The following is an 18,684-nucleotide window of genomic DNA, read 5'->3' on the forward strand; positions in this document are numbered from 1 at the left end:
TGAGCCACTGAACTGATATCCTAAGGATGGGAGGACATCCCTTATTTCCAATAAACTCTCAAGAGATTTTTGCAACAAAAAGTTTGTTTTATCATACATAGTGGTTCTCCACCAAGATTAATGAGTTTTCTGTCATTCATATTAAATACTGAAATAGAAAAACAATTACCGCTAAATGTGGCAAGCAAAGACCTGTGAAAAAAATTTTTTTAAGTCTTAGTATTTTGGTCATATTATAGGCAGTCAACTTTTTTTTTTTAACATCTTTATTGGAGTATATTTGCTTTACAATGGTGTGTTAGTTTCTGCTGTATAACAAAGTGAATCAGCTATACATATACATATGTCCCCATATCTCCTCCCTCTTGCGTCTCTCTCCCACCCCCCCATCCCACCCCTCTAGGTGGACACAAAGCATCAAGCTGATCTCCCTGTGCTATGTGGGGCTTCCCACTAGCTATCTATTTTACATTTGGTAGTGTATATATGTCCATGCCACTCTCTCACTTTGTCCCAGCTTCCCCTTCCCCTTCCCCATTTCCTCAAGTCCATTCTCTACATCTGCATCTTTATTCCTGTCCTGCCCCTAGGTTCTTCAGAACCTTTTTTTTTTTTTTTTAGATTCCATATATATGCATTAGCATACGGTATTTGTTTTTCTCTTTCTGACTTACTTCACTCTGTATGACAGACTCTAGGTCCATCCACCTCACTACAAATAACTCAATTTCATTTCTTTTTATGGCTGAGTAATACTCCATTGTATATATGTGCCACATCTTCTTTATCCATTCATCTGTCGATGGACACTTAGCTTGCTTCCATGTCCTGGCTACTGTAAATAGAGCTGCAGTGAATATTGTGGTACATGGCTCTTTTTGAATTATGGTTTCCTCAGGGTATATGCCCAGTAGTGATTGCTGGGTCATATAGCAGTACTATTTTTAGTTTTTTAAGGAACCTCCATACTGTTCTCCATAGTGGTGTATCAATTTACATTCCCACCAGCAGTACAAGAGGGTTCCCTCTTCTCCACAACCTCTCCAGCATTTATTGTTTGTAGATTTTTTGATGATGGCCATTCTGACCGGTGTGAGGTGACACCTCATTGTAGTTTTGATTTGCATTTCTCTAATGATTAGTGATGTTGAGCATCTTTTCATGTGTTTGTTGGCAATACATTTTGGAGAAATGTCTATTTAAGTCTTCTGCCCATTTTTGGACTGGGTTGTTTGTTTTTTTGATATTGAGCTGCATGAGCTGCAGCAGTCAACTTTTTTTTTTTTTTTTTTTTTTGCAGCACGCGGGCCTCTTATTGTTGTGGCCTCTCCCATTGCAGAGCACAGGCTCCGGACGCGCAGGCTCAGTGGCCATGGCTCACGGGCCCAGCCGCTCCACGGCGCGTGGGATCCTCCCGGACCGGGTCACGAACCCATGTCCCCTGCATCGGCAAGCGGACTCTCAACCACTGTGCCACCAGGGAAGCCCCCAGCAGTCAACTTTTAACTGTAGTTTTTCCACCTCAGATTAAATATATGTTTTACAGAACATTTTTTTAAATTTATTTATTTTTGGCTGCGTTGGGTCTTCATTGCTGAGCACGGGCTTTCCCTAGTTGCAGAGAGCGGGGGCTACTCTTCATCACAGCGCGCAGGCTTCTCATTGCAGTGGCTTCTCTTGTTGCATGGGCTCTAGGCGCGGGCTTCAGTGGTTGTGGCTCATGGGCTCCGGAGCACAGGCTCAGTAGTTGTGGCACATGGGCTTAGTTGCTCCACGGCATGTGGGATCTTCCTGGACCAAGGGTCGAACCCGTGTCCCCTGCACTGACAGGCAGATTCTTAACCACTGTGCCACCAGGGAAGCCCCCAGAACATTTTCTTATGAAATGATTTCTGGCTAAATGACCTACTCTTGTTAACTTAGTGGTTAAGCTCTTCAGACCAGTACTTAAAATCATACCACCAAATCCCAATCTACAACTATATATCCATGGGGAGAAAATGTTCAGAGTTCCAACTGTGACACCAGGGATTCATCTCCTGCTAACTTCCCATGATGTCAAAAAGTAATCATAATCACAACTTTAAAAAATATTAGACTCAAATATAATAAAAAGAACACTAGATAGCCTTTTCAAAAATCATCAACATTAAACAACCAAGTGTACAACTTTCCAACATTTAAACAAAGTTTACATCACAAGGTGATTTGTCATAAAAATAAAATGAGCTCTCATTATTACTACCCTCAGTTCAGGTTGTGATATATAATAGCTTCTAAAATCCCCACATTTTGTAAGACAACCAGTAATTTCTATGTTTTGTTTTTGTTGCTATTTCTGTTGATACCAAAAGTTTAAAAGTTAATAAAAATTAGAGTCTGCCTTAGGAAACATAGGCAATTTAGGGATAAAATAAACGAGAAGAATAAATAATCACATGTTGCAACCAAAGATAATCTTGCACCATAATTTATTTCCTTTATCTGTTATTTTAAGAGCTTCCCATCTTTGTCTTAATTCAAAAGCTAAACTTCTGGAACTATAAGAAATGTAAAAAAATAAAAAAATAAATACTGAAGGCAGAAAAATTAAGCAATTTGCCTAAGGTCACCTAGCTAGGAGGCAGACAAGCAAATCTAGGCTGCCTGGTTCCAAAGCCACCCTTTTACCAACTCCCCCTGGGCCACCTCTGTAAACTTCATTAACTTCTTCCTCTAAGCCCCCAGCACCAGGCTAAGAACACAAAAATGTTTGTCTGCAATATATATAGCTCACAGAATATTTTCTTACGGACTCAACTCTAAATGGTGGTTAAGTTCCCCTGAGATTCAAATATAAACATTTCCATAAAAATTTTTTTAATCAAGTAGAAAAAGCATGTAACTCTTTGAAGCTTAGGGAATACATTAATTTACATTTTTATAATATGCCACTTACTTATAAGCAATTCACTAAAATTTATGACTATTTGAGATGCCAAAAATTAGGTATGCTAGGCCATAAATAAAACCACAAGACTGGCTAAATCAACGCAAAAGAAGCATCAACAGCTTCGGGAAAATTGCTAAACGGTAGTAAAATTACACTAGTACACCAGCCCCTGCTGTGACTGGCCCATATTCTTTTTTTTTTTTTTTTTTTTTGCGATACGCAGGCCTCTCACTGTTGCGGCCTCTCCCGTTGCGGAGCACAGGCTCCGGACGCGCAGGCTCAGCGGCCATGGCTCACGGGCCCAGCCGCTCCGCGGCATGTGGGATCCTCCCAGACCGGGGCACGAACCCGTGTCCCCTGCATCAGCAGGCGGACTCTCAACCACTGCGCCACCAGGGAAGCCCTGGCCCATATTTTTTCCTATCTCCTATCACCTACCACCTTCCACATATATTCCACATCACTATATGAGAATTCTAACCACCATTGGAGGGTTCTCACAGATAAAATGACTGCCAGTAGCATATATACAACTCTGCCTTTGCTTATTTCTCTTGAACAAAGTGGAAACATCCAGTATTTGTTGTGTACATATTGTTTTTTCTATGATATGCATTGTTTTGGCTGTGTTTGATAAGAAAAAATCTGTAATAGCTACATATACTAAATCACTTGCATTCAAATGTCTGATTTATTTTTCTTCTATGAACAATCAATTTAGAATTATAATGCATACCTATCACAAATCCTTTCTTCCTAGTTTGACCTCACCAATACTCAAAATGCACTACACTTTATAATATACACTTATTTCTTGCTTTATTCTTTTAAGAGGTTCCAACAATTCTGCTGATATGCAAAAAAAATTCAGTAATTCATCTGTACTCTGTAAAATAAATGGAAGTGTTTCTTTTAAAGAAAAGGAGAAGTATCAAGTTGGTAATATTGATGTATTTAGAATTACGTTCTAAAAACAACTATAAAACCCACTATTAGGGCCTCCCTGGTGGCGCAGTGGTTGAGAGTCCGCCTGCCGATGCAGGGGATACGGGTTCGTGCCCCGGTCTGGGAGGATCCCATATGCCGCGGAGCAGCTGGGCCCGTGAGCCATGGCCGCTGGGCCTGCGCATCCGGAGCCTGTGCTCCGCAACGGGAGAGGCCACAACAGTGAGAGGCCCGCATACCGCAAAAAGAAAAAAAAAAAAAAAAAAAAAAAAACCCACTATTACTTTTTTTTTTTATGCTTTGAAACAAGCAGAGATTAGAAGGAGTTGCAACACTAGCTCTGGCAATTTGGGAAGCTGGGAAAGCTAATATATATACTCTAGGGACTTCAGCAGGTATTTGGGAGCCATTTTGCATGAAATACGAAGGGCTTTTTTAACTAAAATATTTCATTTCTTTTGCAAGAACACAGATTAAGAATAGAGATTTTTCAACGAGGGTGCCAAGATCATTCAAAGGAGAAAGAACAGTCTGTTCAACAAATGGTGTTGGAACAACTGGATATCCACATTCAAAAGAATGAAGTTCGACCTTACTTCACACCCTGTACAAAAATTAACTCAAAATGAATCATAAAGCTAAGAGCTAAAGTAAGAGTAAGAGCTAAAACTATAAAGCTCTTGGAAGAAAACACAGGGGTAAATGTACATTACCTCAGGTTTGGCAAAGGATTCTTGGATACAATATCAAAACAAAAGCCACTAAATATAGATAATTTGAACTTAATCAGAATTTAGAACTTTTGTGCTTCAAAGGACATTAACAAGAAAGTAAAAAAGTAATCGACAAAATGGGAGCAAATATTTGTAAATCGTATATCTGGATAAAGAACTTATATCCAAAATATATTTAAAAAATCACTTACAACTCAATAATAAAAAGGCAACCCAATTTTAAAATGGGCAAAGGATCTGAATAGACATTTCTCCAAAGATGATACACAAATGGCCAATAAGCACATAAAATATGTTTAACATCATACAGTCATCAGGGGAATGCAAATCAAAACCAAAATTAGATACTTCACACTCACTAGGATGGCTAGATTTATTAACAAGTAACAACAAATGTTGACTAGGATGTAGAGAAAGCGGAACCCTCATACACTGCTGGCGGGAATATAAAATGGTGCAGCCACTTTAGAAAACTGTCTGGCAATTCCTCAAATGATTCAGCATTGCTACCAGAAGACCCAGAGATTCTACCCCTAGGTATATACCCAACAGAAATTAAAATAAGTGTTCAAACAAAAACTTGTATACAGATGTTTATAGCACCATTATTCATAATAGTCAAAAGGTGGAAACAACCCAAATGTCCATCAACTGATGAACTGGCATTACTAATTCTTATAAGCACCCCATGCCAAACGCCAGGGAGAAGGAGATTATTGAGATTGCTATCTGCATACACGCAAGGATTTCTTGTGGCATTTCTTGCACAGGGAAGACACTTGATACAAAGTCAAATCCAACCAACCTCCAACATCGTCTTTTATGCCCATACCTATTAAAAGTTGGGAAATTTCCTTCTTGTGATTTAAAAACATCCCATAGCGTTTGGACTTTCATTACCACCAAAAACTAAGTACAACATTAACTATATCATGTAGACCTCTTCTATCATTTTTATCTGTATTCGGTCTAAATACAGGTTTTTTTCTTTTTTCATAAATTTATTTATTTTTGGCTGCGTTGGGTCTTCGTTGCTGCATGCGGGCCTTCTCTAGTTGCAGTGAGCAGGGGCTACTCTTTGTTGCGGTGCGCAGGCTTCTCGTGGTGGCTTCTCTTTGATGTGGAGCACGGGCTCTAGACGTGCAGACTTCAGTAGTTGTGGCACATGGGCTCAGTAGTTGTGGCTTGCAGGCTCCAGAGCACAGACTCAGTAGCTGTGGCACCCGGACTTAGTTGCACTGTGGCATGTGGGATCTTCCCGGACCAGAGCTCAAACTCGTGTCCCCTGCATTGGCAGGTGGATTCTTAACCACTGCACAACCAGGGAAGTCCCTAAATACAGGTTTGATTTTTTTTTTTTTTTGGCTGCATTGGGTCTTCAGTGCTGCGCGCAGCTTTCTCTAGTTGTGGCGAGCGGGAGCTACTCTTTGTTGCACAGCCTCCTCAGTGTGGTGGCTTCTCTTGTTGTGGAGCACGGGCTCTAGGTGCGCGGGCTTCAGTAGTTGTGGCTCGTGGGCTCTAGAGCGCAGGTTCAGTAGTTGTGGTACATGGACATAGTTGCTCCGCGGCATGTGGGATCTTCCCCGACCACAGATCGAACCCGCATCCCCAGCATTGGCAGGCAGATTCTTAACCACTGCACCACCAGGGAAGTCCCTACAGGTTTGATTCTATCACTATTTGGGCAAGAAGATATTGCTTTGCATTTACCTTTAGGCAATTCTGGTTGAAAGAAACAGACTCTGCACACAGAAAGAAGGATGCCAGGTTTCACAGAGGCTGGAATTCTTCAAAACATGGCAATATCTCTTGTAGTTCAAGAGCAGCTCGAATAAGGGACTGGAATTCTATAAAATGACCTCAGAAGCCCTGGTCAGATGATTCCTACTCCAGTGCTTCATGATTTGCATGATAGATAATTTGGCTCTTTCCCCATGTCTTTCCATGGTTATCCTCACTACAACTACCTGACTTTTTCTCTGTGCTCTCAGTTCATGTTCCTGAGAAAGATAGCTCAGTTAACTATCACTGTTCTTGTTGGGGCAAAGTTTTTGGACCAAGCGATCTTATCTGTTCCTGATCAGCTCAAAGACTGGCTTCTGCTTGATAAGATCATTCAGCTAAGACCAGCATGGCAAGCATAACACGGTAAAGGACATGTTCGCCTATGTGTAAGTAATCACTTCAGGCTGCTCCCTCAGTAGATGCTGGGGCTCAGAGCACAGCACCCTAGAACATAAACCTACTCTTCTCTGAGATGATCAGACTCAATTCCAATAACCAGTAGATTAAAACATGAGAGAACTTATGCATTCACAAAATGGTCCATAAGGGTACAAAGATGTAACAGAGAGTTTTAAAGTAGAAAAGAAACTTGAGACACAAATCTCTGCCTTAGCATCTGTGATAGGTTATTGAAATTCTGTTTGAATTCCTTCAAGTGCTGGGGAACTCCATACCAAAAGAGCATTGTCAGGCTATTCTAATAGACTTTTAAAAATCTTTATGTTAGGACAAAATCTATTTTCATATAAACTCTGCCCATTGGCCTTTTTTTTCCTGAAGCAAGAACAAATTTATTCATTCAACCAACTAAGAACCCTTCAAGCATCTGTATATCTCAAACTTCCCTTTAGCCTTCTATAGACTAAACCCATTGAGTAAACTTAATTTTCCTAGGACTTGATTCCAGACCCATGGTCATTCTGTCTTCTTCTTGGGAACAACCTATCTTGTTCAAACCAGGCTTTAAATATGCACTTGGAACTGAAGACAATATTCACTGGATGGACAAGAACAGAATACTGTAGATTCATTTTTAAGAACTGGTCACTAACTTCATTAATCCAATATATATTTTCAGGAACTACATAACACTGTGATTCATATTAAGAAAATATCCAGTAAGTTTCCTGGATCTGCATTTGACACTAGTAAATATTAACTGCACTCCAAAAAACCTTTCTGGTGGTGGTGGGGGGGGGGGCAACATCAGCAAAAGAACAGTTTATATTCAAAATTTTCACACTCACCATCATTTCTGTTACAATTATTGTTAAAGCCAAGGACCAAAATAAAACATGCTCAAACACTAGTTTTGTCATTTAGCATTTGTGAGAGGTACCCCGCCCACACTAGCAGCCTCCCATTGTACCTGCCTGGGAGCTTACACTGCCCTAGGAGATAATCTATAGACAAAAGGTTTTTACATATCTTAAGAGCGTTGATCCATAGCACCCTGACACTATACCCTAAATAAAGAAGACTGTCTCAAAAAGAACTACAGACGTGTTTTAAGCGATAGTTTGAACCCAGATAAGATTAACAAATTGTTAAGAGGGTTGTACCAGCCTGGACTAAAAGAAACAGAGACATTTCAAATTGAAAAGAGGTTTCTGGACTCCCAATTTTCAATGGGAAGGAAGCAGACTGAAAATACTACTCAGTTACAAACTGAGGTAATTTACAGAAAAGGACTTCTCAGAGGGTAGAGCCAAAAGCAGAAGAAAATAAGATTAGAAAAAGACTTCCAAGGTAGTAGAACTGGGCCCTAATCAAAGAACTCTCACTGCCCCCAAAGCAGGGGACCCTGACTAATGAGCCTGGCTGGATTTCAGACCTGCTATTTGTACCAGCAACTGCTACGTGCCTCCCACTCCTCCTCCATTTGATGGGAGTTCTATTGAGGTTATCCTGTACCTGTCTCACCATTTTACACTGGGTTTATCTTTTCAGTTCCTAGGTCTGTATCAAGAGGGACAGAGTTCCTTTCATCAAGATGTGAAGTCTAATCCTCCCACTCCTTTTCTGAATCTGGGCTGGTTTTGTGGCTTGTTTCGACTAAAAGAATGTAGCAGAAGTGAACTGACTCAAGAAGCCTTGTGGCTTTCACTCTTGTCCTCTTGGAACACTGCTACCACCACGTAAAAAGCCCAGGCTATTCCTAGGAAAGGCCACATGAAAGAGCATCAATCGCTGCCCCCACTGACAGCCCCAGGTAACTGCCAGGTACTTGAGCGAGGACATCTTAAACCACCCCACTCTAGTCAAGCTGCTGGATGATTGAAGCCACATGAGTGACTCTAGACAATAACATTTAAAAACAAACTGTCCAGCTACATGTAGCTCAAATAACAAAATACTGAGCAAATAATTTTTGTTTCAAGCCACTACATTTTGGGATTACAGTCAATCGTCCCTTGCTATAAGCAGGGTATTGGTTCCAGGAGCCCCCTTGGATACCAAAATCCTCAGATGCTCAAGTCCCTTATACAAACTGGTGTAATGCAGTCGGCCTCCATATCTGCGGATTTTGCATGTATTTGTTACACAGCAAGAGATAACTGAAACAGAGTTAAATAAAATAATGATGCATCTTAATTTGATGAAATATAATCAGCAGCTCAATGGACTCTTTTTTAAAATATCGACCTGAGGAAAAGAGAGTGGGAACTCATGCAGTTCACATGAACATAAAATACCACAGACCATAAATTACTACCACTATGTTCCAGATTAATGCTGAAAGATAAAGAAAAAAATCCTTTCCTGTTGCTATCCAATCTCCAGTCTTAAAATTTTAAATGGCTAAGGGAAGAGTGGCATCCACTTTATTGTAAATGAAAACAAAATGGGTAACATCCTTGAATTATGGGTCTCTCTCTCTCTTTTTTTTTTTTTTTTTTTTTGGCTGCGTTGGGTCTTCGTTGCTGCGTGCGGGCTTCTCATTGCGGTGGCTTCTCTTGTTGCAGAGCACGGACTCAAGGCCTGCGGGCTTCAGTAGTTGTGGCTTGTGGGCTCTAGAGCACAGGCTTAGTTGCTCCACGGCATGTGGGATCTTCCCAGACCAGGGCTCGAACCCGTGTCCCCTGCATTGGCAGGCGGATTCTTAACCACTGCACCACCAGGGAAGCCCATGGGTCTCTTTTTAAGACAAAGTTTTCAATTTTCAACTTCAACTAAACTCTTAGGATACCACTGATATTACTGCAACTAAAAAGATAAATAAGAACACTGAATTGTACGTCATTTTAAATAGATTATTTCAATAGAGTAGAATTAATGTTTGAGGCCAAAATAAAATGGACAGTTGCTCAATTTTAATATAAAGTTCTTTTATTAGGGAGGAAGCATGTGAAGTGACAAAGCACTAGGATTCAGACAACCTGGGTCTATACTCTTAGTAGGGTGACCTAGGGCAAACCACTTAATTATTTTTAGCCTTGATTCCTCAACTATGACCCACCAAACAGGTACTATTAGCACTCTAGAAGATTCAAAGGTAACATGAACTTCACCAAATTAATAAGCTAAGAATAATATCGTCAACTATAATTAAATACAGTTCCTTGAATTCCTATTAATACTACCTATTATTATCTAATTAAAGGCACCATGCATTGAGCACTGATAACACACTAAATGTATGTTCACCTAATCCTATTAACAATCCTATGGAGAAGGTACTATTGATATTATTCTATTCTACATAATAGTAAACTAAAGGCATAGAGAGGCTAAGTAACTTTCCAAGGTTTCACAGCTGGTCAGTGACAAAGCCAAGATTAAATGCAGTTTTGGGTTTTTTGTTTGTTTGTTTAACTCTTGAGCCAAAACTTTTAAATACTACATGAGAGCCTCAAGTCCAAGCTCCAAACACAAAACAAGAATTTTGGTGAAAGAAATGCAAACAGAGAATATATAGTGCCATCAGCAATTGACTAGGAATCAGGTGATCTAAATTCCAATGTTAATTCTGCACTACCTACACCTTGATGTAAGACAATGGGCAAGTTAGCAATGGAAATCAAATAGCTTTTAATCAAGAAGAAATTAGGATGGTTGCCAAATGTGAAATATATATTTTGAAAATATGAACTTTATTTTTGAATATTGAAATATTTCAAATATTGAAAATAAGAACAGATTTGAGAAGAAAGATGACGATAAGGTAACACAAAGATGCACCTGAAAACTTTTTATAAGTAAGTAGAGAGGACCAGAAATGCTATTTCAAAAATCACATTTACATAAAAGGAAACCAACAGTAGAAAGTAGAAGGAATATGCTATAAATGTAAAGCTTTACTTTGAGAGGAGGAAGGGTAGCTGAATTTAAGTAGAAAAATAAAAGGTCAGATACACAATGCCCTGACAGTCACTGAAAATAGGGAAAGATCATAAACAGAAACGTGTACAACCGAGTCTTCTTTAGGCCTAAATTATCCATTCTTTGAGGCATTTTATGAACCTAAATAATCCCTGTCCTCTGAATGCACCCACTTATAAAGAACAAAAAAGTTTATAATTTTATGCCACAATGAATATTTAAAGCTACTTTTGGGTTTAGAATTATTACAGCAACCTTCTGTACAGCAGAAGAGGAAAGTGTCATGGCAACATTACACATCACAAAAAAGCGGTCTGGGCTAAGAAGCCGACAATGCCTTGCCCTAACAAGAGAACTAGCTACGTAAATTAAGCCAGGAAATGGAATGACAGAACAGAAAACAGCCAAACTGTCAGATGCTGAATAAACAGCATCAATGAATTATTTGAATTAGGAAGAGCTAACAGGTTCTTAATGTTATACCTCAAAATATTCTAAAATAATACCCGTTTGGCAAGTTATGAGATGTCTCTTTAGAATGTTTATGATTTAAGAATAATCCGATTTTCCACAACATGGGATGATGGAATACTAAATACTAAACTTCTGGGGGGAAAAAATTCTACTCAGAGTATAACCATATCATCTTTAATACCTAAAAGTTTCAGGCCAGGTGTAGAGAATTTTCTTAAGTGATATTAGAGGCAAAGGAATAGTTGACTGAGTCTATTCTACATTTCTACAGTGAGTCAAGCTGTCAATAATTATTTAGTTAAGATAATCCTCCATGAAATTAACAGGCAAACAATCAGAAGAGGGATGTTTTTCCTTTTCTAGAATTCTTAATAAGAGATAAAACCAGGAGTAAAAGAAGAGATGTAAACTCAACAAGCCAGAAGTGACCCTTGTAGGACCACAAATTAAAGTTACTATTGTACATAACCAGGAGAAATTAACCAACTTCGAGCAACAGAAACAAATTACACCTGCTAAACAACAGCACTCATTAAGAAACCTGGAGTGGTACTTTTTAAGATATTTATATAGACGTTGCATTAATTTAGGCGCAGATAATGAACACCTTAGTCGTCTTCCTTTGCCGGTTTCTATGCCAAGCCCTCTCGAAGCTGGGATCCAAAAGGTAAGACTCCAAGAAAGAAAGAAGCTCATGTGGGAAATGGTATCCTCATACAGCCCAGAGAACAGCTGACGCACAAGGAGCTTGGAAAATATCCCGTCGTTTACCTTACTAAGAGCGGTTAGGAAGGAAGATGATCGTCCACGTGCACTATTGTTTCCAGGTGTGTTTATTTATATTTAACTTACGCTTTGATATCAGTACCCTCAACCTCAAGCAAATGGTGGGGAGGAGGGATGGCAGCGCCGCTGGTGGCACCTGGGCGCACCACAAGTTTAAAAAATAAAAACAAAAACCTTTTATTTTTAATTGCAGCGTACTCGGTGCCCTCACCTCTCCTCCACCATCTCTGCCATCACCCACACAGCTCCTCTCAGCGCCGCCTCGGGTCCCCATGACAACCCCTCCCGAGGGTGAGCCCCCCTCCGCCGCGTCCCGGCCCCCGCCCCTGCCCGGCCAGCCACACTTACCTGACAGGTGACAACTCCACCTGCTCTAGGCTCTCACTCTCCCCGCTCCCGAGAGGCGGGCCGGGAACCCCGAAGCCCCGGGAACCCTCACTCCCGAGCCAGGGCACGACCCTCTCCAGTCGGGGACGCGGGGAGGGCCGGCCGTATGGGGAGCTTGGTAGGTTCCACTCCGACCCCAAAACGAGTGACGCGTGGGCCGGAGCGCGACCCCCCAGAGGGGTGCGGCGGGCCCGAGCCCCTGTCTTAAGGGGCTGAAGGGGGCCGAGTGGCGGGCGCGAAGGAACTTGTCGGTTTAAACAAACAACGACGCGTCACGGTGGCGGGAGATGCTGGGGACGACGCTCACCTTGAAAGGGTTGTTGAGATCCGGGTCTGCAAACGGGTTACTATCAAAATCCGACATCTCGCGCTCGGCGTCACCCACCCGACCCAGGCGCAGAGAGAGAGAGAGAGAGGAGGCGAGGCCGCCGCCCCCCTGCGCGCTCACGTCGCCGCCGCAGCCGCCGCCGAGCAGATCCGGGTGCAGCTCGCGAGGCCACCCAGCCGGCCGTGCCACTGAGCATGCCCGGTGCGACGGGCTGCTGGACGCCGGCGCCGCTCCTAGTTCGCCATCCCGTTCCCCCGGGCCGCACTCCAGCACTCCGGGCTTTAAGTACGACCGAGTAGGAACTAGGGGCGGAGGAAGCTGGGAACGGTGGAAGGAGCGCGGAGGTGTACTGTGCTAAGCGCATTTGGAAGAGCGGCGCGTCTGGCTGGACTTGATGGTGTTATCGATTTAAAACCGGCGCCATGTGGCCAAGGATGACTTACGGGAGAGGTGACACTTTGTGGGCAAGAAAGACGTACACTGAGACCACTTCCCCAGGTTGGGAAGGCAGCTTGGGACGCAGGCTGCACACCTGGGGAAAGAGTGGCAGCTTAACTGGGCTCAGAGGCGCGGAGACCTAGAGAAGCTCCGCACCTGTAACCACAGATAACGCCCGGTGGGGCCTTGTCCTCACTAATGAATTTCGCACACCCCTGATTCCACCTGGGAAACCCTGCCTCCCGTCTTCCGGTTTTTTCAGACTCTAGGTTGCTGCTAAATCACGGAGACCAGCCGTGATGCTACCGATCCGGACTGGCTCCGCAGGCGTTTGGGAAAGAGAGATTCAGTACCAGGGTCCGGCCCTCGGTACCGTTCTCCAGAATCTGCAAAATGGCTACTTCTCCAGAAATGATCGCGGGGTGGCACAGGTCCAAAGATCAAGGCCCTTAAGTTAATGTTAGTGGATGACAAAAAGATGCCGTTTTTGTTTTCTTTCAAGCATTCAGGCGCAAAATATACACTTCTGATTTTTTTCCTATCCACTACCCAACACCAGAGAGTACCAAAAAATGAGTATGTGTGTGGAATTTATTTGTACCATTCGTTGCCCCACCCTTGAACTTAATGAGGGGCCATCTCTTCCCCCCCGCCCTCACCTTCTTTTTGCTCTGACAGCAAAACACTTAGCAGATAAAGCTATAAAAAGCCAGAATTATTTTCACTTGATAGGTGCCTAAGAATTGGAAGGAACTAGAGTTAGTCTTCTTGGTCTTCTTGCACTATTCAAAATCATCTGGGAAATAGTTTCTCCCCACTGTGAAAACACTAGCTAGTGACGATAGACAAAAAAGCACATTTGCTGTAATCTCTCTTTGGCGGGATCCAGGTTGGGATATATGACAAAGAAGCTGCTTCTAGGCAGCCGACTAGGACTGTCAACCAATAAGGGACAACAGACTGGAATGATCCTGGCCGAGCTACAAGATTGTGGACACGAAAAAGAGCAAACCATCTATTGTGCTTGCCCTCCTATCCTCAGCAGCTGCCAGGAGTCTATAGCTGAGTGCTCAAAGTATGCGTGGGGTTCAAATCCCAATTTTGATACTGCTTGTGCTACCCACGTCACCTGTCTGAGTTTGTAAAGGGTTATTTTAGAATTAAATGAAATTAGAGAAAAGTGCCCTGCCTGTATATAGTGCCTAACAAATACTGTTGAATGTTTGAAAATGCCAAGGGAGCCCAGTCCATTGTTCTTATGTGTTTTTCCTCATGGCTCCTGAGCTTGACCTTGCCCAGCTGATCGACTTCTCCCACCACTTTGGCCCTCACTCCCTCCACCTGTCCTCCAAATGACTCAAATAATCAGCAGCTATTTATTATGCATCTATTATGTTCCAAGACAATGAAGATCGGCTGAGCCTGCATTGCAGGATGGAAATTTCCAACGAAGCTGTGTTTACAGCTAATGGTATTAGCACTTAATGCAAAGACTTACAGATTTCATTGTTACAGAATCACTTGGAATATTTGTTAATGATGCACCTCTCCATATCTCCTGTCCCTGAGATTTGGCTTTACAGTAGGGACCATGGATCTGCATTTTTAATTCTATTTTTAAATGTCTTTATATATGAATATATTCCTTTACATAAATGCATAAATGGGTTCATAGCATACACACTAGTGTTTTCACCTTTTTAAAAATTTTTTTATTTTTTGTGCTCCTTCCTCTCTTCCATATGTTAACAACCCAGTATGTTCCTTTCAATATTCTTATAATACTGTATATCTACAAGCACATAACGTAACTCACATAATCATATACAAACAGATAATACATATTCATGCAGACATGCTTATACATAGTCATACAGAATTTTGGTATTGTCTTGAAAAACGGGGATCTTTTTTTTTTTTTTTTTTTTTTTGCGGTACGCGGGCCTCTCACAGCTGTGGCCTCTCCCGTTTCGGAGCACAGGCTCCGGACGCGCAGGCTCAGCGGCCATGGCTCACGGGCCCAGCCGCTCCGCGGCATGTGGGATCCTCCCGGACCAGGGCACGAACCCATGTCCCCTGCATCGGCAGGCGGACTCTCAACCACTGCGCCACCAGGGAAGCCCCCATTTTTCTTTTTTTTGCAACTTGTTTTTCTCACTCAGTGGCACAGTTTCTCAGTGAGAGGGGAATTGGCAAAGAGACAGTCAGTCTAAAGATTCTTACCCCAGTACACCACATAAATATTATCACTTTTTATGTGTACCATTACTATAAAGGTGGAAAGTGTTAGGAAGCATAGCTTAATGGAAATCCCTCCAAATCAACAACTACGTGTCTAATTTATATTTTTAACAATTACAAAATCAGCATAGTTAAAGGACCCCAGGTGATTCTGATAGAGGTGATGCAATGACCACACTTCAACGACACTGATATAAGGATATTCAGACATACAGTCCACAGGTGAGCTTATTAGAACCTTTCATGAAATTTAGAATCACAGGGACAGGAGAACTGAAAGAACCTTTAGCCCCTCTCACGACCAAAAAAGAAACTGAGTTTGAACAGGTTAAGTCATTTGCCTCAGTTACAAAGGAAGTGAGCAGAGGAACTAGGAACAGAACTCGAGTCTCTCAACTCACATTTCAGGCATTAAATTGATATTTTGGTTGGTAATATTTCGTATAGGAAGAAGAAATGCTATGTGCAAGGTAGAGAGAAAGCATACAGGAGGCTTCATTCATCGGAGTAGTTCATTTTTTAGGAGCTGCCTCCTAAATTTGATAGAGCAAAGAATGAAGAGTCAAAACTAGTTGCTAGATCCAGCTCTACCATAAACCAGCTGAGTGACCTTGATCATATCAGTTCACCTCTCTGACCTGAGTTTCCGTACTAGTCAGTTAACAAGTATTTACTAAGCACCTGCAAAGTGGTGAACATTGTTTTAGGTGTTGGGGTTAAAGCAGTGAACAAGCTGCTTTAAGGGAGGTTCTGTTCCCAAGAAACTTCCTAAAAGGCCCAGAACATGGCTAAATGGTATCTCGAGTCCTTTAAACAGCTAGAACATTCTGTTAATCTGTGCCAGTGACCCACCCCTCCCTAACTCTGTTTCTTTTTCTCCTTAGGGTATGCCTCACCCCGCCATCATGCTGCTTCTCCCTCAGTCTGACAAATTTAATTTGTGAATCCTTTGGGCAAGGGCTATAATCTGAATTCCATGTTTTCTATACTGACAGCCGGTGAGTATTGAGAAAACGTCAAGTTAGAAAGTTATATTTCTTACCTCAAAAGTTTCACTGGACTCTGGGTTCACTAATGGGTTAAAGCTGAAATCCATCATCTCTTGCAGTAGAGAGTCTCCAGTCATGCTGCTGTGACTGCTGCTACTGACACCCACCACACACTAACAGGAACATACGTGGCCCTCTGTTCTGCCACTGGCTACACTTCCAGGAGGTATCCAAACAGCTGAAGGCACTGTGTGGTAGGCCTAATGATGATCCCCCAAAGATGTTGACACTCTACTCTCTGGTACCTGTGAATATGTCACCTTACATGGCAAAAGGGACTTTACGATTAAGGTTAAGGACTTTGAGATGAGGAGATTATCCTGGATTATCCAAGTAAGCCCGATGGAATCACATGAGTCCTTAAAAGTGGAAGGGGAAGGAAGAAGAGTTGCTGGTTTTGTATATGGAGGAAGGTGTTCATGAGCCAAAACACATGAGTGGCCTTTAGAAGCTGGGGACAGCCCTCAGCTGACAGCCAACAAGGAAATGGAGACATCAGTCCTAAAATTCTGCCAACACCCTAAATGAGCAAGGAAACAATTCTCCCTGAGAGAAAAGGAACCCAGCCCTGCTGACACCTTGATTATAGCCTCATGAGACCCATAAACATATTCACAGCACCACCCATTACCCAGCTCACTGCCTTCCAAACTCACCACCTAAGCTAAACCCAGCCCAACCAGCTCTCTCTTGTCACCTTTTCCCCTGTGATTATACGCTGTTGAAGAGGCTGATGGTCTGAGTATCCTTCAGATAATTATTTCATAGTGGCATTCTTTTATGATTCATTGGATAAAAGTATTGTGTAGTATGGAAACACAATACACTTACCAAAAATAAATGTATGTTCTGAGTCTCAGTTTACCTACGACTATACGTGCACATACAGTCCCTGCTACGAAGAATGTCCTTCTCCCACTCAGTTCTCACTTGTCAAAGTGCAATCAATCATTCATGGCCAGTTTCAGATAACATGCCTTGAATAAATCCTTACTGGCTATCCCTAATCCAAACTTGTCTCTCCTTTCCCATAGTATCTAAACAATCCTGTATCTTTGTTATAGAACTCACAATGTACCATCTCCTATGGGTATAAAGTTGTTAGTACATGCCGGGCATGTACAGTAGCTCTCAATATTTGGAGTGAATGAATGTATCTGTCTCTCTCCATGATGTGAGCTTCTAAAGGCAGGGAGAAACTTCATCTTTGTATTATTTACAGAGCCTAGCACAGCATCTTGTTCAAAGAAGGTACTCAAGAGATAATTGTGTTTACTGTTAAAATGTCTTATCTTATAAAAGAGATTGCCACTTAACATCTTTGGTCAGAGTAAGTTCAAATATAAAATGAAGAGTAAGCATTTTAGTAGTCAGTACAAACAGAATTGTGCAGCTACTGTGATAAAATCTTCTGTCTGAAAATCTAAACGATGACTTCATAGAAAGACCATGGAACATTTCAAATGGTATGGACCAATGAGATGTAAGAACTAACTGTGAAGCTCATTTTATTACCTAGAGTATTCTGCATAAGAACATTATGGTGAAATTATCCTCATTTTGAAAGACAGAAAGACATTATTGCACATACATATACATTACGTAACACACAACATGTATACGTATACCTAAATATTAAGGAGGCATTTACCAATAATCATATATAAAATACTATTTTTATAAAGCAAAACAGTATTATAGTGAAATATATAAATTAGATAGTAAATTGTATGGTATATAATGTATACTATAATATGTGATAAATTATATAGTAATAGTAAAATATATAAATATAGCAATATATAGTAATATGTAGTAATATATACAGTAACATATAAATGTAGTAAAATAGTAAAAGAAGCATTACAGTCCTGTGACTTTTTTGGATATACTATTTGTTCTTGTGTGAACAGACAGAAAGAAGACTACTCTTATTTTTATCTAGGTACATTTTCAGAAAACTGATTTTGTTTTTTTCATGAACCATGAATTATATAATCATACTTGATATGACCTAATGTCTATGCAATTTCATATATGTCTTCAAAGTAAGGACAGTTTATAATTCTTAGATTGCAAAATTAGGCATAACTTTTCAGGGGGACTCTTATAAGTGAGGAAATAATCAGAGCAATCTAACCCATTTTCTCCCATCCAAGTACTAACCAGGCCCGACCCTGCTTAGCTTCCAAGATCAGAAGAGATAGGGTACGTTCACGGGGGTATGGCCCATTTTCTGATCTCCCGAAAGAAATACCCCAA

The 18,684-nt window shown here is 41.4% G+C and overlaps 1 protein-coding gene across 1 annotated transcript in view; it reads right to left on the reverse strand.

Annotated features, from left to right (window-relative positions):
- SCAMP1 (secretory carrier membrane protein 1) overlaps positions 1–12,844 on the reverse strand; it is a 109,675-nt gene extending 96,831 nt beyond the window's left edge. The window contains exon 1 of the mRNA XM_082620318.1: positions 12,674–12,844. Within this exon, the coding sequence (XP_082476444.1) occupies positions 12,674–12,730 (57 nt within the window). The 5' untranslated portion in view covers positions 12,731–12,844. The remainder of the gene's footprint in view (positions 1–12,673) is intronic.
- Positions 12,845–18,684: the final 5,840 nt, after the last annotated feature.

Source organism: Mesoplodon mirus, assembly GCF_964341445.2.
Source record: "Mesoplodon mirus genome assembly, chromosome: 5".
Lineage (NCBI taxonomy): Eukaryota > Metazoa > Chordata > Mammalia > Artiodactyla > Ziphiidae > Mesoplodon > Mesoplodon mirus.